General features: G+C 46.9%; 2 protein-coding genes across 4 annotated transcripts; both read left to right on the forward strand.

Annotated features, from left to right (window-relative positions):
• Window positions 1-343: 343 nt before the first annotated feature.
• Window positions 344-16,821, forward strand: TMC7 (transmembrane channel like 7). The gene is made up of 16 exons (XM_065850896.2): window positions 344-526; window positions 743-980; window positions 3,407-3,555; window positions 3,907-4,074; window positions 4,259-4,344; window positions 5,005-5,150; window positions 5,608-5,755; window positions 7,043-7,213; window positions 9,279-9,436; window positions 10,244-10,361; window positions 10,852-10,949; window positions 11,275-11,458; window positions 12,238-12,368; window positions 12,629-12,784; window positions 15,188-15,266; window positions 16,303-16,821. Exons 1-16 carry the CDS (start codon window positions 475-477, stop codon window positions 16,360-16,362), a joined length of 2,142 nt encoding a protein of 713 aa, XP_065706968.2. The 5' UTR covers window positions 344-474; the 3' UTR covers window positions 16,363-16,821.
• Window positions 16,822-17,705: 884 nt separating this feature from the next.
• Window positions 17,706-23,828, forward strand: COQ7 (coenzyme Q7, hydroxylase). 3 transcript variants are annotated; one of them, XM_065850654.2, is made up of 6 exons: window positions 17,706-17,820; window positions 17,895-18,094; window positions 18,473-18,587; window positions 18,689-18,828; window positions 22,136-22,204; window positions 22,875-23,828. In XM_065850654.2, the coding sequence occupies exons 1-6, from the start codon at window positions 17,748-17,750 to the stop codon at window positions 22,950-22,952; spliced, it is 675 nt and encodes a 224-aa protein (XP_065706726.2). In that variant the 5' UTR covers window positions 17,706-17,747; the 3' UTR covers window positions 22,953-23,828. The 3 variants fall into 3 exon arrangements, with proteins under 3 accessions (XP_065706726.2, XP_065706727.2, XP_071671252.1); XM_065850655.2 differs by having other exon boundaries at window positions 17,720-17,820; window positions 17,892-18,094; XM_071815151.1 differs by lacking the exons at window positions 22,136-22,204; window positions 22,875-23,828 and adding an exon at window positions 21,991-22,127 and having other exon boundaries at window positions 17,720-17,820; window positions 17,892-18,094.
• Window positions 23,829-24,436: the final 608 nt, after the last annotated feature.

A 24,436-nucleotide genomic window follows, 5' to 3' on the forward strand; every position in this document is an offset into this window, starting at 1 on the left:
TCAGCTGGGTGTTCCTGCTCCATGGGGGGATTGCACTGGATGAGCTTTCCAGGTCCCTTCCAACCCTGACACTCTGGGATCCTGTGAGCAGGGAGCAGGGCCGGCACTAGACAGGGTGCTGGGTGCGGGAGGAGCGGCCCTGCGCCTCAGCCCGCCCCTCACGGCGGGTCGGCACACGCCGCGCCTCGACCTGAGCCGGGGCAGCTGCGGCGCGGCCGGACTCGTCGCGGCCTCGCAGTCCCTGCGCCCCCGGACCTGCCCGGGGGCTGTCCCGGCCCCGGCCCCGGCCCCGCTCACGCACGGCCCGGCGGCTGCGGGCGCCCCCTGCGGGCGAGGCGCCCGGGAAGGGCGGCCCCGGCGCAGCCTCGCCCTCGCCCGCGGCGGCCCCGGCGCTCCAGCAGCCGCTGCCCCACAGCTCCGTAGCGCCCGGAAACGGTAGCAGCGCCGCGGGGCTGGGGCTTCCTCGCCGCAGCCATGAGCGGGCTGGGGGCCGCCGCGGAGCCGGCGGGCTGGCGGCGGGACAGCGGTACGGGCGCGGTGGAGGCGGGAACCGGGCGGCGCGGGGAGGGAGCACCGGGCTGGCGGCGGCCCGGGCAGGTGGCGAGTGCGGGGAGACGGGAGGGAGCGGCGCTCCCGCTTCGGCTCCTTCAGCCCCGGCGGGGCGGCCCTGACGGGGCGGCCGCGGGCGGGGGCCATGTTGTGGCGAGCCCGCTCCGCAGCCCCCGCGTTTGTCCTCCCACAGAGCTCTGGCTTCCCGAGGACTTTCCCGCCGCCGCACCTGCGGGCTTCCTGCAGCAGCTGCCCAGCTACCAGTCTGCGCTGAGGCGCCGCGCCGGGGGCAGCCAGCGGCGGGCGGGCGCGCAGGGCTCCGCGGGGCTGAGCGCGGACGAGCCCCGGGGGCCAGAGCAACAGGGACGCGAACCGGAGGCCCGGCCGGCGAGGGAACAGCCCCTGAGCATCGCGGAGAAGAGGAGACTCAGGTTAATCTTTACACCTCTTATTTATTTAAATTACCTTTTTCTAAGCGCAACACAGGTGCTGTGGTGGAAGGCTGCACGAGAATTGGGTTCATCTGTGTCTGTGTCACTCGGTGGCAAGTGGGTTTGACCAGAGGTTGCCCAGGTGCTCAGGCCAAGCTGTGCGGGTCCCTGCGGCTCCTCCAGCTGCAGGAGCAGCCGGGCGCGGGGCTGGCCTGGGCAAGTTCTAAAACTGGAGTGACCAGCAGCTCCAAGTGCGTTTCTCACTACCTTCCTCTTTATTTTATTTTGTTTTTTCCTTTTTTCTCCCCTCAGAGTTTTGTGCCGTTGAGGGTCACTGTGGCCTATCTGTCATCAGCAGCCCCCTTCTGCTACGCGAGTGCTGCTGTTCTTTATCCTCAGCAGTTCTACCAAAATATGTTGAGTTCTCTCTGACATGGCTCAGTACAGGTGGAAAGAGGCTTTCCAGGACCGTTTCTTCTTCCTTTTTTTGTTTGTTTTTGTTTTAATATCCCTTTTCAATTTGCTCTTTGCTGTGGGGAGCTCCTGCCCCTCCAGTGGTGACCAACCCCAGCAGCTTTGCCCCCACCCCATATTTCTCTGCTCGTCTCATGTCTCACTGCTTGGATGAGCAATAGGATGCAGGGTGTGTTTTTATGTTGTCAGGAAACAGTTGCACCTTTAATTCAGATACTTTGCAGTTGTGGTTATTAACCAGGAGAGAGGAGAAAGTACAATTAACCTTTGGTGCTCTACAGAGAACAAGAGTTACTTGTGACAAACAGGTTACAGCCTGACCCTGGAGTTCAGCTTAACCCACCAGCCTGTACACAAGGAACAGAAGATCTAGGTCATGGTAAAGGAAAGTGCTCAATGCCTTGACTTTTTATGTGTAGTTGGGTATTTAAAGCCTGGTTCTTCAAGAAGAAACCACGTTCCTGTGGCCGTGGTGTGTGTTAGCGATGGAGCTGGGACATCCCAAGCTTGTTTACGTGTTTAAACGCTGAGAGATTCTGGTGGGGCTTCTTGGCACTTCTGCGGATCAGTAATCTGTGTGTATTGTGCTGCCAACACAAAATGCTTGATAGAAATGTCCTGAGAGCTGCACACTCAACTTCTGTAACCCAGATGAATGTGCAGCCCACGCCTCTATTTGCAATGCAGGCTGAACACGGGCCAGATAGTTCCCAGAGCCGCTGTTTAAAACACTGGATGCCGCAGCCCGGAGTTTCTGCAAAGTGAAAACTTTTGAGAGCAGCTGTATTTGCACTTAAAGATGATGTCACCTGCTGCCTGATTGATTATTACATATAGGATTTAATTCGGCTTCCTGCCAAAATCCTGATTTTCCTTCCAGCTGAGAAGGGGATGGAAACTGTCACCACAGCACACATGGCAGCGGGTCAGGGATGCGCTGCAACAACAGTTTTTAAAATCAAAACCTTTGTCCTCTGCTCCAGCACGGTGACCTTGTGGGTTCTTTGGTGGCATCAGGGGCTGGAACAGCATATGCTGCATACAAATCAATCCTTAGGCTGTGGTTCTGGGAAATTTCATCTGGTTTTAAGGTTTCTTAAAAGAAAAAAACAAGATGCAGACTCTGACCCTCTGCTTAATTCTCCTTGATGCTGTTGATGACCATATAGCCATTTTAAAAAGGCAAATGTTTGCATATAGTATGAAAATCTGTGAGAAGTGATTAAAAATTACAGGCAGTGTGTGGCACATCCTTGGTGTTTGTTTGCAGCTTGTTACTAGAACGGTACAACCCCACACGTGTGGGCAAAGAAATACTTTCTCAATTCATTGAGTTGGTACTTTCCAGCATTTTTTCAAAATGCTATAAGAAATGAATAACTAGAAATGAATAATGTCAAAAATTGTTGTCTATTCTGTACTGGAATGTGATATAAAAGTTTAAATTGTAAAGTCCAAATTAAATATTTTGACCTCTTTATAGCTCTTTCTCTATTTGACATTTCATTCTGATTTTGAGATCTATTAATTTTCTACCAAAAAAAAGGATAATAATTTTCTGTTTTGGACAGCTGCATGTGAAACATTAAAAGAGAAAAACTAAGTATTTTTGAGACATTTTTGAAGAGCCGCTTGGTGAAGATGCTCCGGTCAGAAGCTTTGAGGAAACAACCATCTCTTCCTTTTCCAGCCGTTTGCAAATACAAAATCATTAATGGCAACTTCCCTGAGATTCCATTGGGAAATTCAGCTACATATTTTTTCTCTGCTGTCCTATTGCCAATTGGATTTTCTAGTGTTTTTTCTGGGAGGACTTGCTGTATTTGGATTAACTCGATGTCGCAGGAGGAGCACACGTGAACTCACCTTTTACCCCACTCCATATGCAGGGCCCTATTACCTGTAGTGAAAAGCATTTCTTGTGCTCAGTAACTGTATTTCTTGATTCTTAGGGACTGTCAGCAGGCTGATATAAAACATTTATCTGGATGGCAACAGTGGAAAAGAACGAGCAGTAAATCATTGAGAAAAGTCCTCAATGAAGCCAAGGAGTTGTCATCTCACCTAGAGCTCTGGCGACATGATATTCACAGCATTGAAGGTATTTACTGCCTTAAGGCGACATCTCCTCTTTCAGGTTGCTTCTGTTATTGGTAGTTTTATGTGTGTGTGTAGTTTCAGATGTAACTGTAGGTATTTAAGAAGTTACCTGCTTCCTTTATTATTGCTGATGTAAAATCCATGATGGAGTAGAAGGAAATATATTAGAGAAAATTATTAAAAAGGTCACATTTCCATTTCAGTTACATAGCTAAAAGCCTGCGGTAGTTAAAACTAGCTTTAGGAAGGTTTCATCAACTAACTCGATGTAACCGAAGTTATAATCTGCTCATTTTGTATTTTCAATAATTTTATGATCTTAATCCTTAGCACATGTTTCTTTCATTCTCAGGGAAGTTTGGCACTGGTATCCAGTCTTACTTCTCCTTCCTGCGTTTCCTGGTCCTGCTGAATTTTATCATTTTTATCCTGATGTTCAGTTTTGTCACCCTTCCCAGCATCATTTCTAAATATGGAATATTCAACAGTACCATTGCTAAAATTCCTCCAAAGAACACAGGTAAACACCTTCTCTATGTACTGCTATTGTTTGTATGATTCCCCCTTTCCATCAGCTTCTCCTCCACCTCCCAGGGCAAATAAATGCTGTTTTTTATAAGAACTTGCCGTGTTTGAATTAACCTGATCTTGCAGCTTAATGAGCATTACCGTTTGAGTGACTTTTCCTGCCTTTCTTTTGACAGAGCCTCACTGCACAGTTTATAAACCTAGTAGTAATGAGGGACTTGTTTACTTCTATACTTACCTCAAAGATTTGCTCAGCGGCACTGTAAGTAGTTAGACTTTTTTTTATAAGTGTCTCACATAACATGTAAAATGTGAAAACATTTTACCTGGGGAGCAAAGCTTGAATAATTTTGAAAAGTGATATGGCATATGCATCACTGGCGTAAAATTAGGCTTTATCCTTTTTCTGTGAGACGTGGAGTCTTCAAACTGCCTTTTCCTGAGCATCTCAAGCCTGGCTGGCCACGGCTGCAGCCTGAGCTGTCCCAGCTGCGAAACGATCTGTACTGTGGAGCCCATTGTGGTCTCTGTGTGGGGCCTTGGTGTCCTTGTCACAAAGCTCTTTGATTGCAGCGGGAGGGATTGTACGCTCACAGTGTCCGCGTTGCGGTTCGCTAGAGGCAGTGGCAATATTTAGAAGCTACAGGCTGTTGCAGCTTACTGGGGGCCCCAATAGTAATTTTTAATTTAGAATCATAACATCGTTTGGGTTGGAAAAGACCCTTAAGATCATTGAGTCCAGCCGTTAACCCAGCACTGCCAAGTCCACCACTAAACCATGTCCTCAAGCGCCTCGTTGTCTTTTAAACCCCTCCAGGTGTGGTGACTCAGTTTACAAAATGATTGTCAAATACCAGGTTGGATTTAACTGGGCAGGTGCTGCTGTTGTTACAAATACTATTTAAACTTCATGTTTTCACAGGGGTTCCTTGAAGTGACAAGTTTGTTTTATGGCTATTACACAATAGATGCTGCGTGGTTCAGTGTCCTGAACTATAACCTGCCACTGGCATACTTGCTGACTACATTTGCCTACCTTGCTTTAAGTCTTATCTGGATAATAAAAAGGTAAAAACATTGGTGTAGTTTCTTTACTGCTACCTGTTGTGCAGTTTACGTTGCATCCTTGCTTGTAGGGAATGTGCTGCCTTCTAGAGCTGGTTTATGTGAAAATAGAGAGTCTCTTGCTTGAGCATGCACTGCTGCAGCGGCCCTTGTCTGTCTCTGGGAAACTAAGCCAGCAAAATAAAGTAAATACATTTGAAGTATTAATTTTTTCACATGGATGCATGCATATGAATACAAGATCCTCAACTCTACCGTAGTTGTTGGAGGATTGATTTGGAGCTGCAGCACCTCGCTGAATGCTTCCCAGGGCCCTGCTGGCAGAACACATGTGGCTGTTTGCTCCTGGGGTTGGGCTGTCCTTTAGCCTTTGAGCTAAGTTGCTGGAGGTTTGGGCTTTTGTTTCATTTTCTGTGGGTATGTCTTTTCATTAATGAAGTAAAGTTGTGTTTTCCTCCAGATCTGTGGACGGATTTAAGCAGAACTTGGTGCATGGCGAAGATCAATTTCAGAGTTACTGTAATAAAATCTTTGCAGGCTGGGACTTCTGCATCACAGATCCAAATGCAGCACAGCTAAAGCATCATAGCTTGCTATGTGAGCTCCAAGTGAGTAACTTTGATTTTACAGTTTTATGTAGCTTAGACGGCTAAAAAAGAGAGGTGTATAATTCTGCAGATAATGGACTAAAGATAAGAATGATTGAAGTAATTTGTGCTGGGGGCAGGGCAGCCCACATCCTCTTGCATGCTTTCGAGGTAGCTGAATTGTGGTGTGACGTGAGATTGGCTCTGAGGTTAATGGCCCTTCCCCTGTCCGTTGCAGCCTGTGAGCTGTTGTCTCGGTGCCTTTTATTCACACTCCAGTCCTGCTTCCTTTGGTAGTTTCTGCATAATCCAGTAGGAAAAGCTGTTGCAGCTGTGGGCAAAGCCCGTGTACTGCTGAGGGTCAGTTTGAGTGTCCGGGGTTATGAGTGTGCAGTGGTTCAAGGAGGAATAAAATTCAGATGGTGCTTTTTGTACAATTCTAGAGCATTGGTGCAGTAAGAAGATACTGATTTTCACTAGGTGGCTTTGACACAAGTGCACATACAAAACACTGATGCACATAATTGATCTCCCAAAGCATAAAGCTCTCTGACAAGAGAGTCTGACAGGCTTTTCTGGTGAAACCAGTACCTTGTTTTTCTCTCTGTACACAGGAAGCAGAGATTTATGTAGTAAAACAGTTACCTTTGAAAAGATACTTGCACTTCAAACCACAAAGCAGTAATTACAGATTTCATAAGTTACAGTGAGTTACTTTCTGCTCTAGTCAAGTTCAGAGTCATCTTTTTTCATCATATAACCGGAGCCCCATTCACTTACTGCACTTTGGCCTCTAGAACTCACAACTCAGAAAAACTTTAGTATTACTACTTGATGGAAGTAAGTCCTCAGAAAGTACCTGGGTAACCTGTGGGCTTGCCCAGGTTAAATCGCCTTCGCGGGCAATACTGTGTGTTCACATCAGCTAAGGTGAAACATCTCAAGTTGATGTGACAGGCTGCTTGAGGCTGTATTTCTTTCTCTCTGTGCCATCCCACAATTTTCCTTCGCAGCACCAGAAGGAGGAAGTTGCAGCCGCAGCGGTGAGGACTGGTTGTTACCTGCGGAAGTGAGGAGATGAGTGCGCGGATTTACCCATTTCAGAGTTTAGTGCCGAGCTATCTGAGATCAGTCGCTCAAGATAAACAGACCAGTTGTCTTTGTGTCCTCAAGGAGATGTTACTGATAAAGTAGAGATAAGAGGGTTACCAGACACTTGACTTTGGCCACCGGGCCCTGCAGAAGGCGTGGTGGCGAGTGGTGTGTGCTGCACCAGAAAACTGCATGTCCTTTTTCTTTTATTTGTAGGCAGACTTGGAGGAAGAAAGACTGAAGCAAAAAATAGCAGACAGGACAATGAAAGAAAAACTTCGCATCTACTCTCTGAGAATATGTATAAATATAATTGTCATTGCAGTTTTATCAGGATGTTTTTACTCTATTTTTAGAGCAACTGTCTTCTCTCGAGAAAACTCCAGCGTGAGTATCAGACATGACGTGAGGACAGATACAATCGGGGCCGGTGATTACAGCAAGAGGAACTATTGTGAAAGAATCAAGTATCTTAATATAGCCCCTTTTGTGTAAGGGATTTGGAAACGCTTTGTACAGCCTTAGAACTTTTTTAGTAGGAGGGAGTGAGAAAGGTCGAGAACCATATGCAAAAAACCCCAGAGATGTCTCCCTTTGACACAGAGGCTCCAGTGTCATCTGCCGTGCAGCTAATGCAGCTGGCAAGAACAGCAATTGTCACTTCCCATGTCACCTTGCTGTGATCTGCTGCAAGTGCTTGTGTCGGGGCAGTGAACTGGCTCAGGGAGCTGATCTGGTTAAAACAAACTGCATTGTGATCAGTTTTGTGATCTGGTTCAGTGCTCAACTGCAAAAATCGACAGCAAGGAGAGGGGAGAGTAAAAATTATGATCTGTGTTGTGGCTTCAGTGACAGCTGCATGGGGCAACAGGAAGACTTTGAACACAGAGCGCTTTGCAGAAGAAAAGGTTCTTGCATCAGCAGTGGAAAGGATCATGTTGGGTGGAGTTGTTCACCCCTGGCAGGACAGACAGATGGGAAGAGTGGGTCAGGAGCACAACAAGGGCAACCAACAACTTCAGTAGTTTCACAGAATCCCAGAATGTCAGGGACAGGAAGGAACCTGGAAAGCTCATCCAGTGCAATCCCCCCATGGAGCAGGAACACCCAGCTGAGGTTCCACAGGAAGGTGTCCAGGCGGGTTTGAATGTCTGCACAGAAGGAGACTCCACAACCTCCCTGGGCAGCCTGGGCCAGGCTCTGCCACCCTCACCAGGAACAAGTTTCTTCTCATCTTTCAGTGGAACCTCCTGTGTTCCAGTTTGCACCCATTGCCCCTTGTCCTGTCACTGGTTGTCACCCAGAAGAGCCTGGCTCCGTCCTCCTGACACTGCCCCTTTCCATATTGATCCCCAGGAATGAGTCCCCCCTCAGTCTCCTCTTCTCCAGCTCCAGAGCCCCAGCTCCCTCAGCCTTTCCTCACACGGGAGATGCTCCACTCCCTTCAGCATCTTGGTGGCTGCGCTGGACTCTCTCCAGCAGTTCCCTGTCCTTCTGGAGCTGAGGGGCCACAACTGGACACAATATTCCAGGTGTGGTCTCCTCAGGACAGAGTAGAGGGGCAGGAGAACCTCTCTGACTTACTGACCACCCCCTTCTAACCCACCCCAGGTACCATTGGCCTTCCTGGCCACAAGGGCCCAGTGCTGGCTCATGGTCACCCTGCTGTCCCCAGGACCCCCAGGTCCCTTTCCCCTACACTGCTCTCCAACAGGCCATTCCCCAACTTATACTGGAACCTGGGGTTGTTCCTGCCCAGATTCAAGACTCTCACAACAGTAACTGACTTCTCTACAGGACCCCAGGGTTGAATTAGCCTGATGGGAGTGGGGACTGCGCCTTCTATCTCCCTTCTGTGCGTTGGTGATGTGATGGGCACTGGCTGTGCGTGGGGAGAGTTGTACCCGTGGTGGACCCAACTCTTAACTTCTGTGAACTGCCAGGATTGCAGGGAGAGAAGCGGGAAGCAGGGACCACAGAAGTGTTGTTGCCAGAGCAGAGCAGAGAAAGAGGAGAGCACAGCACTGAACCACATGGAAAAAGCTTCACTTACTGTGGGATTTATGTATAAGGGTTGATATCCTGGCCTTGCCTGAATGAGTAGATGGTAGGAAAACCGGGGGAGCTGCTTGGCACCAGTGTGAATAGCTTGAAAAGTGTCTGTGCTTTGGCATCGATGTAAAATCTGGTATCTGTAGTGCTGGGTCAGACAACATGGTCAGATACAAGCCTTGGCAACACGAGCCTCTTCAAGAAGAAGCTTTGGGGAAGCACTAAAATACTCGTACCTGGGGGTGTGGGGGTTCCTGGTGATGGGAGCAGGGGGGAACAAGGGTTATAGCAGCAAACTGCAGACATAGACAGGGAGTTCTGGACAAGGGAGGCTGGAGGGAGCACAAGTCAGGAAGGTTTTTCTCTGACCTTTATCTTCCTCTCATCTCTTCTCGTACAGGATGTCAGTAACACGGACTTCCAGGCTAATCTCTTAGTGCAGTATTTGCCTTCCATAGTGATCACATTGGCCAACTTCATTGCCCCTCAGATCTTCTCGTTTCTGATCACATTTGAAGATTATTCACCAGCCTTTGAAATCAGGCTGACGCTGATGAGGTAAAGACATTTTTATTGTGGCCTTGCATATTTCAACAGCTTTTTCTTGGTAGGTTTGAGGCATGGTGAGCGTTCAGGTATGAAGAAGCAGAGGTTGCACTCTGCGCGGGTGGCCTGGGCACTGGAAGCCAAGCAGTCATTGTTTGACTTACTCATAGTTGGAAACTCATTTTAAATCTGGAAACAATCTCCTGTTTTGATGACAGCACAGTGCAGTCATTTCAGTATCCAAGTTCAGTCCAGGTTAGCTGTGTGGTCTGGACATCTTCAACAACCTGGATAAATAGTCGGTAGGGGAGTTGTTGCTGCAGAGCTGTGGATTCGCAGCACGTGGCGTGCAGCAGTGACTGAACCAGGGCTTTGCTCAAGACAGAAATTGAAAGCTTGGCGGTGAAACACTTCAATGTGAGAACATGGAGAGCTGGTATTTGGCAGCTGGAGGCAGTAAGATCTGGACTTTGTCAAGCCCCCGTGCCCTGTTTTGGGTTTGGCGAAGTGCCTCTAAAGGCTGAAGCCACATGTGGGGAAATGCTGCGCACAGAGCTGTCACCTGCCCTCAAACTGCGCCCGTCGTGAGGTCAAGATCTGCAGGTGAAATGACTCATCCAGGAAGAACACAGAGAAAAGAAATGAGGGGCTGGAGCCTAAAGCAGGGAAGGGGAAAAGCAATTTAACTGACTGCTAGGGAAAGACGTGTTTATTAAATAGCTGCTCTCTACGAGCCTTTCGTGTTTCGAGCCTTCCTCAGACTCCTGTGCGTTGAGCCAGGTGTGGAATGGCTCCTGGGCAGGTTTGCCTTTCTTCCAGGTGTGTCTTTGTGCGGTTGGCCAATATCGGCGTTCTCCTGTTCTCGCTGTGGAGCCACATCTCCGACTGTGCCACCGACGAGTGCAAGGCCTGTGGATACAATTACGAACTTTATCCCGTAAGCAGATTTATCTTTGATCATCTGAACTTGTGAGCAGAGATTTGTTTCCCCTGAGCCTTGTTTGCTGGGAGGTGTTCAGGTGTTGATTCTCATTGCTCAGCATGGAGTGGTGCAGTTCTTACATACAACTTGTGCTTATTTGAAACTCTGGTCAGCCTTTCTGACTGTCACAAGGATTATTTGAGGTAACCGTGTTGTGGAGACAGTTGCGTTACAGCTTTTTTTTCTCCAATATGGTGAATGGTTTTTCCTCCAAAAAAACCCAGAGCAAAACAACAACAAAAACAACCAACAAGACAAAATGCAACAAAACAAGCGAACAGCTTGGCATGGAAGCTCTTAAACATGTTAGAAACGGGAGTTTTAATGCAGTTTGAACTTTACGGTGTTAATTGACTGAGAGGTTTGTTGCATTAGTGATTGGTAGATGGATTTTTCACTTGATATTTAGATGCCTAATCTTGTGTTTCCTGACTTGTTTTTATAGTGCTGGGAATCTGAAGTTGGGCAAGAAATGTATAAACTGACGATATTTGATTTTATTATAATTCTGTCTGTGACCTTGTTTTTGGACTTTCCTAGGAAGTAAGTGTCTCTACCTTTTGAGCATAATTTTGCAAATGACTTACGAAACTAATTTATTTTTTCTGTTATTAACTCCTCATATTTCTAACCAGATTACCAGTTTTAAAATAAACTGTAATTGTATTTCTGATGGTTTGGGTACTAGTTCGCTATTCAGATGGCTGTGTAGTTTTTGATGTTTGAGCCTTGTTTTTCATCAAACTTGTGTTCTGTTGTCTTCCACTTAAATGCTAAATCTCCATGCGCTCCAAGTATTTCAAACGTCTTAGAATTCAGCCAAGGCCCGTGACTTCACTTCAGAACTAACGATGTTCTTTGGTTGTAGGTTGTTAGTTACTCATTGCCCTTGCAAGCCAGTTCAGTGGTGTGGATTGCGGGTATTTGGAATCTCTGACAATGTCCTGGAAATCATTTACGGGCAGACTATCTGCTGGATCGGAACCTTCTTTTCACCGCTTCTCCCCGCAATAGCGACTATAAAGTATTTCATCATCTTTTACATTAAAAAGGTAATGAAGTTTTGTGGTAGACAAACAAAACTGAGCACATCTCTGTGGTTTTTGCGATATAGGTATGTGGTTGATTTAAACCAAACAAAAACCCTAAAAACACCCAAGAGTGTGGTGTACTGGAAATGCGGTGATGGTATTCCATTTTCTGTAGTTTTTTGCATTTAAGAGTAGGTAGAATTTGGCTTTGTAATCAGGCAAACCAAGATTTTAATAACAATTATTTGACAGTTGTTTGAGGTTTTTTAGTAAAATCTTTTTATGTAATAAAGCCAGTTTATAACACTCGTCTGCAACAATCTATTTGCTAGCAGCACAGCTTAGAACTTGGACAAAATATTGCCAAGCTGCTAAGAATTTGAAAGCAAAACAGAAAATCCAAGCTGGATTGGATGTTCAAGATGCGATTTCTGCGTATTGGCAGCTTTACTCTATGAGCACGCAGCTCCTTCTGTGTAGCAAATTCTTACAGATACTTTAGTTCTGACAGGAAGTGTGCAGTGAAGATGTGGTGGGACACGGCCATGCCGTGGGTTGGACACCATTGATTCTGTGAGAGTGGATGAGACCCCTGGATCAAATTCTTACTCAAAATAGGAGATGTTAGAACAGAAGGCATTCTTGTCTTAGCCCTTTTTAGTCCATGTACATCAACGGAACGATGGTTATGTGGGAGCTGGTAGTGTGCCTGAGAATGGAAAACGAGTTGGTGGGAAAGTCTATGTGGATGTTTGTATAGAGTTGCACTAGAAACACTCTTGCTCACTTTCCCTCTTCAGATCAGTTTGATGCACACGTGCAAACCTGCAGCTCGGCCTCTCAGAGCATCAAGCTCCAATTTTTTCTTCTTGGTGGTGCTGTTGATTGGGCTCGTTTTGGCTTTTATTCCCTTGGGAATCAGCATAGCATAGTAAGTGATGCTTTAACTTCTATGAAGTTGACATTGGTTCTCAAGTTGTCAGTTCCTTAAAAACACACGCATAACTTCGGAATGACAAATTGGAATCAAATAGTGTACAATTAGTAAAAACTGAGTTCATATCAATAAAAATGACAGTTTTAAAGACAAAGGAGACTTTTAGCCCATTGGCAAAATGGCGCTGGGCTTGTGTTGGATTATTTTCTCTTTACATTTTGGTTTAGCATCTCCTTTCTGTTCTTCTCTGACAGTATCTCCTCCTCCAAGGCCTGTGGGCCATTCAGGAGTTTTAATACGTCCTGGGCAGTTGTTCCAGACACAGTGAGTGGGTTTCCAGCAGGTCTGCAGCAGGTTCTTAATGGAATAGCCTCAGAAGCCTTTGCTGTGCCTTTTTTTATGGTCATTTGGTGAGTACTGTGGAGACCCAATTCTGTTGTGCAGCTGCGTGGTCCATTTCCTTCCTCACTGAGCTGATACCAAACAACTATTAGACTGGATTTTCCATCTGTGGTCAAAAGCATCCAAGCCCCTATGAATGCTCAGGTCTTAGGTCTTTGCCCATGTGTTCATGCTCATTAGCTTTATTCCATTTCTTCTTGCATATTCCAGATCGCATGCTTGTGTTTCTCAAACATGTTAGCTTTGAACCATTCTGCAACTTACTAATGTAAGCCATGTGATCAACAATCCTATTCTCAAACCTTGATAAAAAAAAGAAACAACACAACTGTCAAGGGTTAAGATTGCGGGGTGAGAATCAAACCCTGGCAGATGTGTTGTTCACCTCCTCTCCTTCCCCATTTCCCCCTTTAGCCCCTCCCTCTCCCCCTTCCCACTCAGCACAGGCGATCAGGAGGGAAAGAAGGGCAGAGAGAAGAGAGTTGTTTTATTGATGCTACTGATAAAATAGAGAAAATAATACAAAATATACAAAACCAATCTTGAAAGTCTCAGCAACTGCAGAGCCGGCACCCAAAGTCCTGGACTGGACTCTGCAGCCAACCGGAGCTGGATTCAGTCTCTCACTGGCTTCAGTTTGCAGGGACGACTCGCAAGGTCCTCTCCTAATGTCGCCATAAGGAAAAGGGACGAGATCCTCGTGATCTCCCACTTCTATATGAAGTATTCACGTGAATAGGATGTTACACACAGTTGGTCAGTTTTTGGTCACCTGTTTCTCGTTGCCCCTCTTGTGAGATGTCCATCCCTGCTTATCAATAACTTCACATTCCATTGCTGTGTTTACCAAAACATGGATCTGGTTCTCCAGGAAGATGCAGCTGATATGAAGCTTTAGCTGACAGGCAAATTCACTAAAAGAGAAACTTATTTTTTAACAAAACCAGGACAACACAAACAAAATGCCCCGAACAGTCATTCTATAAGATAAAATTCAATATAGAATCATAGAATTTTCAAGGTTGGAGGTCACCCATAGGGATCATCTAATCCAACCCCCCTATTCAAAACAGGGTCAAGTAGAGCAGGTGCTTGGGACCTGTGTCCCATTAGGTTTGGACCGTCTCTGAAGGTGGAGACTCCCTGACCTCCCTGGACAGCCTTTCCTGGTGTTTGATCACTCTTGTGTCTAAATGCATTTTTTTGCATTTCAGTTTAATCCTACCCTTTTCAGATCTTGGAGGTTTGTTACCTCCTACTTTCTACAGCTTCTACACTTGAGAAACCATGCAGTTTATTTCAGACTTCACCCAAACCTTTCGTTCCTAACATATATTCATGTGTTCTCCTAAAAGGAACCTGTTATTGTGTACATAGGAAATACAGAGTCTTCTTTTTTGGTTTGGGTTTTTTATTATTTTTTTTTCCTTTATCATAAACCTGTGTAAGAGTGGGAGGATGGCTTGTACTGCTGCCCTACTATGTATTATTTGAAAAATAAAACACATTACAGAATCACAGAATCAACTGGGTTGGAGAAGACCTCAGAGCTCATCCAGTCCAACCCTTGGTCCAACTCCAGTCCATTGACCAGATCATGGCACTCAGTGCCGTGGCCAATCTCAGTTTACAAACCTCCAGGGCCGGTGAGTCCAGCACCTCCCTGGGCAGCCATTCCAATGCTGACCACTCTCTCTGCACAGAATTGCTTTCTAATCTCCAGCCTCAATTTCCCCTGGCAGAGTTGAAGCCCATGCCCCCTTGTCCTATTGCTGAGTGCCTGGGAGAAGAGCCCAATCCCCCCCTGGCTAGAACTGCCCTTCAGGTCGTTCTAGAGAGTGCTGAGCTCACCTCTAAGCCTCCTCTTCTCCAGACTGAACAAGCCCAGCTCCCTCAGCCTCTCCCCATAGGGCTTGTGTTCCAGTCCCTTCCCCAGTCTCGTTGCTCTTCTCTGGAGCCGCTCCAGCACTTCAATCTCTTTCCTGACCTGAGGGGCCCAGAACTGAACACAATACTCCAGGTGTGGCCTCCCCAGTGCAGAGTACAGGGGAAAGACCACTGCCCTTGTCCTGCTGACCACGCTAGTTTTGATACATTATTTACATAGGCGTTTGTGCCATTCTAGTTCTTGCTACTGCTCTTCATCATTTAATGCACAGGGGATAATCTGGTTAACAGATTACATCTGGAATATGTGCTATAAGAAATGGTAGCACAAATATCCCAGCGGATGCTTTTGAGCAGAGCTGCACCCAACCTACCCCAGCCCTGGATTGATTGTATTTTATTTTTCCTCTGGCAGGTTATCTCAAGCAAATGCACAAATGAAAATTTCTCTACCCAAAACAGCCTTTTTCTGTCTAATTCTTTTTGCACAATGCTAACACATAATGTTGGTTTGTTGTTTGTAGCCTCGTTATGTTCTACTTTATTGCCTTGGCTAGAGCACACAAACGAGTGGTCGAGCAGCTGAGGGAGCAGCTGGTTCTGGTAAGATTTGACCCACTGTCTTTTCTGAAGTTTTCTTTGTTTTGTCAGCAATCTGGCCTGCAGAGGAACAACACTTTTCATAGTCTTCTGAATAGTTGGTGTTTGGACAGGCAGTGAAGAACGTTTTACAAATCACACAGGAAAAATGACAGAAGCGCTGAAGTATTTCTCAGGGTAGTTGGTTTTCTTGGGTATCAGCTGCATCTGCAGCAAGGTCCAGTTACGTCAGGTGACATGAGTGTGTGAAAATACACCTCTGAGAAGCGGTGTCCCCGTTCTTTATCCATCTTGCTTAAATCCATCCATCTGAGATTTCTGCCAAACAAGAACCTGAACCTTGTTCTCCCTGTCCCTTCCACCAGCTTACGCAGCCCCACCTCTGTTTCCTTCCCTGCTCTCCCAGACAGGCACCCGACTCCCCACCCTTCCCTCCAGGCCCATGTTTCTGCCCTGGCGTGTCTGGTTTGATTTGCAGTGCCCGTCCGAACCTGCCGCCGTGTTCAACCGCGCTCACAGGCCGTGCTCTGGCAAACCACTGCTGCCACGAGCAGGACTTCTTGCTTTCTTAGGAAATACCCCACTTTTTGCTACAACATTTAACAACCCTTCCTTAGAAAAACGCCGCGATGGGGAGAGATTGTTGAAGAGTGAGGAATTTCAGAGCAAAAGCCTTAACTGCGTTGTCAAGAGTTCCCAAATTGGTTAGGAATTCCAAAAATCTTTGCATGCTTTATAATTTGTGTTTGTTTGTTGTTGTTAGGCTTCTTGGAAATATGATCCTAAGTTTTTAGGTGTGCGAGATGTCTTTACTGGGCTCAACACAGCACTGCTAATATGTGACTTAACATGAGATAAATGAGGTCGAGACTGTTGTAAATGTAATGTTGTTCGGGCAGTTGGAGTGCGCTGGAAGCCACTAATTAGAGTACAGTGTGCCGAGTGCACATGGTTATTTCTAATAAAGGAACGAGCTTTTTGTAGGTAACTTTTACCACTTCTGCTCATCTAGCGTGTACTTTTTATTCTGTGTTTCCAGGAGAGTCGTGACAAGCTGTTTCTAATCAGAAAGATAACAGAAGCGCAGAGGCACCCTTAAAAACCACAAAAAGGCAGAAGAACTTGACTTGTGAAACTCCCGGAACCACTAGATAAGGGTAGAGCCACCTGCAGCACCTAAAACCCGAGCAGCTGAGGGGCACCCTGGCACTGCTGTCTGTAATGGGAGCATCTCCAGGTTGCCAGTTAAAGTCTCCAAGACTGGAAATATAGCTAATTTATAGTGTGTTAGACCTGTGCAAAAAATTGTACGGTAGGACAACTCATTGCTGCTACAGTTTCAGGGTTGTTGGGCTTTGTTATGTCCCTATTTTTTCAGGGGTTTTGGGTAAAATGTGATCAGAACTGAAATGCTGTTGAAGAGCTTTGTACTGTATTTATAAATTATGCTTTAAGAATGGGAGGGGGGAAAGGTGTGGTTTTATGTTTTCAACTCACTTCTAAAACCAAAGTAAAAGAAAGATGCATGTATTTTGAAATAGTGCATCAGAGAAGAAAATACGCGTTTGAAATCAGTTTTGTAAATATTTTGTAGAGAAGCTACTTAGATATTTATGTTGCTCCGAAGCAGCAGATGCAGTTGAACACTGGATAACTTCACAAAGTGGTTCAGAGGAAACAATTGATGAAAGAGCTTGAACAAACACCGGCAGCAGGAAGACGCCGCCCGCGGTCGGGTCAGCGCGGGTCTGTCGGGGGAAGCCATTGCTGCTCCCCCTTTCGCTTTTCAGACAAGTTAAGGCATTATTAGCTGTGGTTTATTCTCGTACAAACGTTTTGAACGCTGTTCTCTTTGTTCTAAAATGTGAGTTTTGAAATGTAGCGTTCAGAAACTTGTTTGTCAGCAGCCTTTGAGTTCATGTTTTGTGTCGCTTGGAACTGTGACTGGGAGGGAGCAGCGGTTCTGAGTAGTCTGCTGACCGTTCCCTTTATTCGGACATTATGCTTAAGCATTTTCTGTACAGAATTGTGTTTTATTACTTGGAATTTGCAGCAGTACCCTGTTAGTTAATGTGATGGACTGTTATTCTAATGTAACGTTTTGGAATGTTTTCTGCCTTAATTTTACAGAGATGAACATTCAATAGATGAATTAAAAAGAATAATCTGATTTTAAATAATAAGCTGGTTTTTAAAAGTATTTGGCTGTTGTGCGGCCGCCCGCCGGGGCGGGGCCTGAGGCCCCTCAGCTCTCCCGCCCTCAGCGCGCGCCGCCCGGCACGTCACTCAGCCGGCACCTCGCCCCGCCCCCGTTCCTATGGCAGCCAGGAGACGCCGGCCCTGACTGACAGCTACGCTGTCCAGTGAGGCCGCGCCGAGGAGCCAATCGGAATCGTGATAGGGCGGGCTGGCGGCGGGAGAGTGGCGCGCGGTGGTGACGTTTTGGCCGTGCGACGCGGCGGAGGAGGCGTCGGGGTCAGCGGGATGGCGGCGGGCGCGGTTGCAGCGGCAGCTCCGGCCGTGCGGCGCTCGCTGGGGCCTCTGCGCTGCGGGGCCGGTAGGACCTCGGGCCGGCTCCCTGCCCCCTCACTCCCGCCTGGGCCGGGGCTCAGACCTTTGTCTCTCCAGCAGGTCCGCGGGGCAGGTGGCCCCTGCCCGCCCCTGGGGTTTCCCTCAGGCTCTGCAGCACGGGGCGGGCTCCGGGGGACATCAACAAGCCCGTCATCGAGCGCATCATCCGGGTGGACCACGCGGGGGAGTACGGGGCAAACCGCATCTATGCGGGACAGATGGCCGTGCTGGGGAGGTCGAGTGTGGGGCCTGTTATCCAGGTCAGTGCTGGTCGCTGCGTTTCTGTTCATTCGCGTGTGGGGTCGCAGCTTTCCTTGGGAGGTTGCTGTCTGTCTTTTTCTGAGCGCTTAACAACGTGGGTTTATAAAGAGTGGTGGGATGACTTGGTGAGGGAGTTGCCAATGCTACAGTTGCTGTGGGATTGTCACAAAGACTTTTATTTTGCAAATGTTTTTATGTTGCCTATTTATAACTATCCTCATCTGCCCCTCTTTATCCCTTCCTTGTTGTGATGACAGTAGTGTTACCTGTGTAGTCAAGGTGTGAGTGGCCTGTGCGCTCTTGGTTTCCTTTGCGTTTATTAGTTCTCTTGGAAATGTTTTGGTCTTATATGTCAGTGTGATCTGTCTCTCTTGCAGCAAATGTGGAATCAAGAAAAAGACCACCTGAAGAAGTTCAATGACTTAATGGTTGCATACAGAGTTCGACCTACTGTTTTATTGCCTTTTTGGAACGTAGCAGGTTTTGTTTTGGGTGAGTTTGTATTACTGTTGTTGTTTTGGGAAGTCATCAGATGTGTACATTATTTGCATTGATTTAGATTTGATTCTTTGTGAATGTTTGGTACCTCCCAGGGGCTGGAAGTGCTTTGCTGGGAAGGAAGGGAGCGATGGCCTGCACGGTGGCTGTGGAGGAGAGTATATCGGATCACTACAACAGCCAGATCAGAACTCTTGTGGAACAAGATCCAGAAAAGTACAAAGAACTATTGCAGGTATTTAACTATGAGTTAAAGAGCAGTTTAATGAATTAATTGAATTAGCTAATGTGACTTTAGTCTTTTAAAATAATATACTTATAGAAGTGCAATGCTTATAGAAGGCAATAGTGCCCTGGGTTGCATCCCCACAGCGTGGGCAGCAGGTTTGGGGGATCCTGCCCCTCTGCCCGGCTCTGGTGAGACCCCTGCAATGCTGGTCCAGCTCTGGGTCCTCAGCACAGGACACACATGGACCTGCTGGAGAGGGCCAGAGGAGCCACAGGAATGATCCGAGGCTGGAACAGCTCTGCTGGGAGGACAGGTGAGAGAGTTGGGGTGTTCAGCTGGAGAAGAGAAGCTCCAGGGAGACATTAGTGCACCTTTCTGGACTTAAAAGGGGCCGATAAGAAAGATGGGGACAGAGTTTTTAGCAGAGCCTGGTGTGACAGGAGAAGGGGTGGTGGTTTTAAACTAAAGGAGGGAGATTCAGGCCGGACATGAGGAAGGAATTGTTGGCCCTGAGGGTGGTGAGAGCCTGGCCCAGGTTGGCCAGAGAGGTGGTGGCTGAACCATCCCTGGAGACATCCCAGGCCAGGCTGGACGGGGCTCTGAGCAACCTGAGCTGGTGAAGATGTCCCTGCTCATGGCAGGGGTGGCACTGGGGGAGCTGGGAACGTCCCTTCAGCCCAAACCCTTCAGTGACTTTATAAGTTACAGTCAATCCCTTTTTTTTCTATCACTTAGAATGCTGAAGTCAACAGAAACTTTAAGGTAAAGGGTGTTTTTTCCTTCAGCAGCACTACATTGATCAAGCACCAAAATGAAAATGTCTGTTGGATTAGCTTCAGTATCCTTTCAGTAATTCAGCATTTACTTTTTGATAGGGAGAAATATGCTTTAATTTTAGTTGTAATTGAAATGAAAGGTTTAGAAGGGAAACAAAAGGAGAAAATATGGTTACATAGTAACATTTTGTTTATACAGGATATGATTATATAGTTAGAATAGAAAATTCTTGTAAGTTGCTTCCAACTGAAATACTCTATTCCAACTGCCTGAGCAATTCAGAGCTGACCAAGTTAAATCACGTTATTAACGGCATTGTCCAAATGCCTCTTAAGCACTTACAGGCCTGGGGCATCAACCACCTCTCCAGGAAGCCTGTTCCACTGTTTGACCACCCTATTGGTACAGAAATGCTTCCTAATGACCAGTGTAAACCTCCCCTGATGCAGCTTTGAGCTGTTCCCATGTGTCCGGTCCCTGAATACCGGGGAGCAGAGCTCAGCACCTCCCTCTCCACATCCCCTCCTCAGGAAGCTGGAGAGCCATGAGCTCACCCCTCAGCCTCACAGAATCCCAGAGTGTCAGGGGTTGGAAGGGACCTGGAAAGCTCATCCAGTGCAATCCCCCCATGGAGCAGGAACACCCAGCTGAGGTTCCACAGGAAGGTGTCCAGGCGGGTTTGAATGTCTGCACAGAAGGAGACTCCACAGCCTCCCTGGGCAGCCTGGGCCAGGCTCTGCCACCCTCACCGGGAACAAGTTTCTTCTCATCTTTCAGTGGAACCTCCTGTGTTCCAGTTTGCACCCATTGCCCCTTGTCCTATCACTGGTTGTCACCCAGAAGAGCCTGGCTCCATCCTCCTGACACTGCCCCTTTCCATATTGATCCCCAGGAATGAGTCCCCCCTCAGTCTCCTCTTCTCCAGCTCCAGAGCCCCAGCTCCCTCAGCCTTTCCTCACACGGCAGATGCTCCACTCCCTTCAGCATCTTGGTGGCTGCGCTGGACTCTCTCCAGCAGTTCCCTGTCCTTCTGGAACTGAGGGGCCACAACTGGACACAATATCCCAGGTGTGGTCTCCCCAGGGCAGAGCAGAGGGGCAGGAGAACCTCTCTGATCTACTGACCACCCCCTTCTAACCCACCCCAGGTACCATTGGCCTTCCTGGCCACAAGGGCCCAGTGCTGGCTCGTGGTCACCCTGCTGTCCCCAGGACCCCAGGTCCCTTTCCCCTACACTGCTCTCTAACAGGTCATTCCCCAACGTACACTGGAACCTGGGGTTGTTCCTGCCCAGATTCAAGACTCTACACTTGCCCTTGTTCTATTTCATTAACTGTTTCCCTGCCCAGCTCTCCAGCCTGTCCAGGTCTCTGGATGGCAGCACAGCTTCCAGTGTCAGCCACTCTTCACACTTTGATGTCATCAGCAAACTGTCTGACAGTCACTCTATTCCCTCATCCAAGTCGTTGATGAATAGTGCTGTCCAAACCAGACAAGCCCAGAGTCCTCAGCCGCTCCTCACAGGACATTCCAGCCTGTCACCACTGTCCCTGCTCTCCTCAGAACACATTCAAGCACCTTCATGTCCTCCTTATGCTGTGGGGCCTGACACTGCACGCAGCAGCGCTGAGCACAGCAGGATCATCCCGGTGCTTGAGCAGCTGGTCCTGCTGTGTTTGGCGTCCCCGTTTTGCCAGCGCTCACTGCTGGCTCCTCCCGCGCTGCTGTCGGCCAGCACCCTGCTCTCCTTCCAGTCTCGAGCACTGTTTTGGAGCACATAAGGAGCTCACGTTTGTTAGCTCTGCAAGAAAATGATTTCCCAAGTATTTTAGTTATCAAACTGGGACACATTCCTGTATGGCGTTTGTAGGGGACTGACCTGTTTGCACGTGGAGCTTGTTTGTGCTGTTTGCTGAGAACTTGCTGCACGGACCGTGTCCTCATTTCCAGCTTTGCTGACTCTCCGTATGTTCAGTTGTGTGCAGCTTAACGTGTAGCCAAATCTGGTTACTCCAAAACTGTCCTCTTACAAAAGTAGTACCTGAAGTAAGCTGGGCTGTGCTGGTGTGCACAAGGGAAATCCTCCTGAAAATCAAGACTATAAACTGAGAGGGCATGAAATAGGGAGCAGCAAGGTTGTTGTCAGTGTCAATATGAGGAGGACTCGGGATGAAAGGAAAAGCCGTGTGAACCTGTTGGGTAGGGGCAGCGCGTGGGCATCTCTAAATGCTGAGCTCTTGATGAAACGATCCTATAGCTTATAGGTTTTCTTGAAACAGTGATAGTGATACATTGAACAGCAGTTTAGTTTTTAAAAATTCTTTTGAAAATATTAAAAGAACTTTAGGTTTGGGGAATGCTGTAAATAATTCCCTTTTTTCTGAATTGGAGATTCAGGTCTTTGTGAAGCGTTTGAGAGGCCTGGGCCTCAGATGCCTGTGTGGTGCATGCAATGGTCAACAGCGTCTAGTTTTGTCTGCTGGCTGCATTGATGTGTCTGCAAAGCAGACTTACTGATTAAATGCTATTTTTAAAGATAATAAAGCAATTTCGGGATGATGAACTGGAGCACCATGACATTGGGCTTGAGCACGACGCAAAAGGGGTGAGTACAGTGTTGACTAATGGGCGCTGTTAGCGAGGGTCTAGATGTGCTGTTATCTTCCTCATCCAGTGACTGTGTAGTCCTTAATATTTGAGAAACAGAAAACAAGGCACTTGATATTCCTTCGCAAAGATGAATATGAGAAAACACTGCAGATTATAGCTTTCATTTTTCTAGGAAACAACTGAATCTGTTGGCACTTGTGTCAAGTGTTGAAATGATTGCATTTTCCTGAGAGATGTCCTTTTACTTTAAGTTTAGATTAGCTGTTTTTGAAGATAATGCTAATAAGTGCTTCCCGTACAGCTGGGAACTTGAGGCATCGTCTTGGTAGACAAACGCAGCCACGTTAGGAAGCATGAAATACCAATTCTGTGCTGCCTTGGGTGCCCTATGGAGAATGCGTGACTTCTCTCCTATTTTTTCCTATTGACTTCCATTTGTGGAGAAAAGGAAACGTTCTGCAAAGTTGGTCACTTTTAATTTAGTTTTCTCTAGGGGAGATTAGACTACAAATACAGATGTTTATTGGTGCGTGGGTTTTTTGTTTGTGGTTTTGCTTTTGGTTTTTGCTTGTTTTGTTTTTAAGGTAACACTGTTTCCTACCCCAATTTGGTTCAAACAAAACACTTTGTTACATGTATGTAGTCATTTGTTCTCTGTTTTACAGGCACCAGCTTATTCAGTTTTGAAGACCGCTATACAACTTGGATGCAAAGCTGCAATATTTTTATCAGAAAGAATTTAGCGATATTTTCAAATTTTTGGCAATAAACTGTGGCACAGAAGTTTATGAAAATTGCAGAAGATAAATAGTTATTTTATTCAGCCTTTTAAAATTATCTTCACTGAGCATGCGATTCAACCATCCTTTGTCACATTGAGTACATGCGTCAATATTAAAGTTGGTTGAGCTGAATAAGGATGGCGGGATTGGTTCCATATGAACAAAACCTCCTTATTCAGAGACTGTTCACAAGGTGGCAGCAAAATATGTATGTATATACATGATTTTTATATATATAATATGTGTGTATGTTTAAAGATGCACACAAAAATGATAAATACCTTCTCTGTTGCCTTCAAATTTATAGGTACTTGAAATAAACTGGGGCTCGTCAGCTCATTTTAAAATGGTTACTACTGACTAAGTAGGACATTTGAGTTGTATTTTCAGGGTAAGTAAGTGAAATACTATTTAGTATTTTCAGTCTGCCTTCAATAAAGGTTGCTGTTATAAGACTTTAATTTGAAAAGTTGTGGGTTTGGGGTTTTTTGGTTGTTTTTCTTCAGGCTCAATTCTGTATTCTTTCTTTAAGTAGACTCATTCTTCCTTTGAGTTTTTGTTGTTGTATTTGGTTTTGGGGTGGTTTTGTTTGATTGGTTATTTTTGGTTTGTTTGTTTTTTTTTGTCCTGAGTGTGTGTGTAAGGAACTGATCCCTGATATAAAGCAGGTGGGGAGAGCAACATAGAGCACCTGGGGAATTGTACTTAATATTCTGTTCAAGTTTCTCTTGCTTTACTTCCAGTCATCAGTGGCTCTTGACCAGAGCTGCTCTTTCCCTGTGCTTTCTGCTGGCATCCTGGCACAGAGCAGTAGAAATAAAGACAAAGTTGCACGTGTCTGTTTGAATGGAGTCCAGTCCAGTTGGGGGCCGATCACAAGGTTTGTTCTCCAGGGCTCAGTATTGGGACCAGTTCTCTTTAGTCTCTTTATCAATGATCTGGACGAGGGGTATCGAGTGCACCCTCAGTAAGTTTGGAAATGACACCAGGTTGGGTGGGGTGTTGATGTGCTGGAGGGTGGGAAGGACACACAGAGGGATCTGGACCGGCTGGATCGATGAGCTGAGACAATTGTCTGAGGTTCAACAAGGGCAAGGGCCGGGTCCTGCACTTGGGTCACAACAACCCCATGAATGCTGCAGGCTGGGGAAGAGCAGCTGGAAAGTGCCTGGAGGAAAAGGACCTGGGGGTGTTGGTGACTGTGGCTGAACATGAGCCAGCGTGTGCCCAGGTGGCCAAAAAGGCCACCATTATACTGGCTTGTATCAGGAATAGTGTGGCCAGCAGGGCCAGGGAAGTGATTGTGCCACTGTACTCTGCACTGGTGAGGCCACACTTTGAATCCTGTGTTCAGTTTTGGGCCCCTCATCATAAGAAGGACACTGAGGCGCTAGAGAGAGTGCAGAGGAGATGACGAAGCTGGTGAGGGGCTGGAGCACAAGTGT

The sequence above is a fragment of the Patagioenas fasciata genome, chromosome 15, assembly GCF_037038585.1.
Source record: "Patagioenas fasciata isolate bPatFas1 chromosome 15, bPatFas1.hap1, whole genome shotgun sequence".
NCBI classification, from domain to species: domain Eukaryota; kingdom Metazoa; phylum Chordata; class Aves; order Columbiformes; family Columbidae; genus Patagioenas; species Patagioenas fasciata.

Bases quoted from the DNA above. Each gene is read 5' to 3' on its own strand.
- TMC7 (XM_065850896.2), top strand. From the start codon at position 475: ATGAGCGGGCTGGGGGCCGCCGCGGAGCCGGCGGGCTGGCGGCGGGAC. The intron at 527-742 runs GTACGGGCGCGG...GTCCTCCCACAG, and splicing joins GGGCTGGCGGCGGGACAGCG to AGCTCTGGCTTCCCGAGGAC. The intron at 10,362-10,851 runs GTAAGCAGATTT...TTGTTTTTATAG, and splicing joins ACAATTACGAACTTTATCCC to TGCTGGGAATCTGAAGTTGG.
- COQ7 (XM_065850655.2), top strand. From the start codon at position 17,748: ATGGCGGCGGGCGCGGTTGCAGCGGCAGCTCCGGCCGTGCGGCGCTCG. The intron at 18,095-18,472 runs GTCAGTGCTGGT...TCTCTCTTGCAG, and splicing joins GTGTGGGGCCTGTTATCCAG to CAAATGTGGAATCAAGAAAA. The intron at 18,829-22,135 runs GTATTTAACTAT...CTATTTTTAAAG, and splicing joins AGTACAAAGAACTATTGCAG to ATAATAAAGCAATTTCGGGA.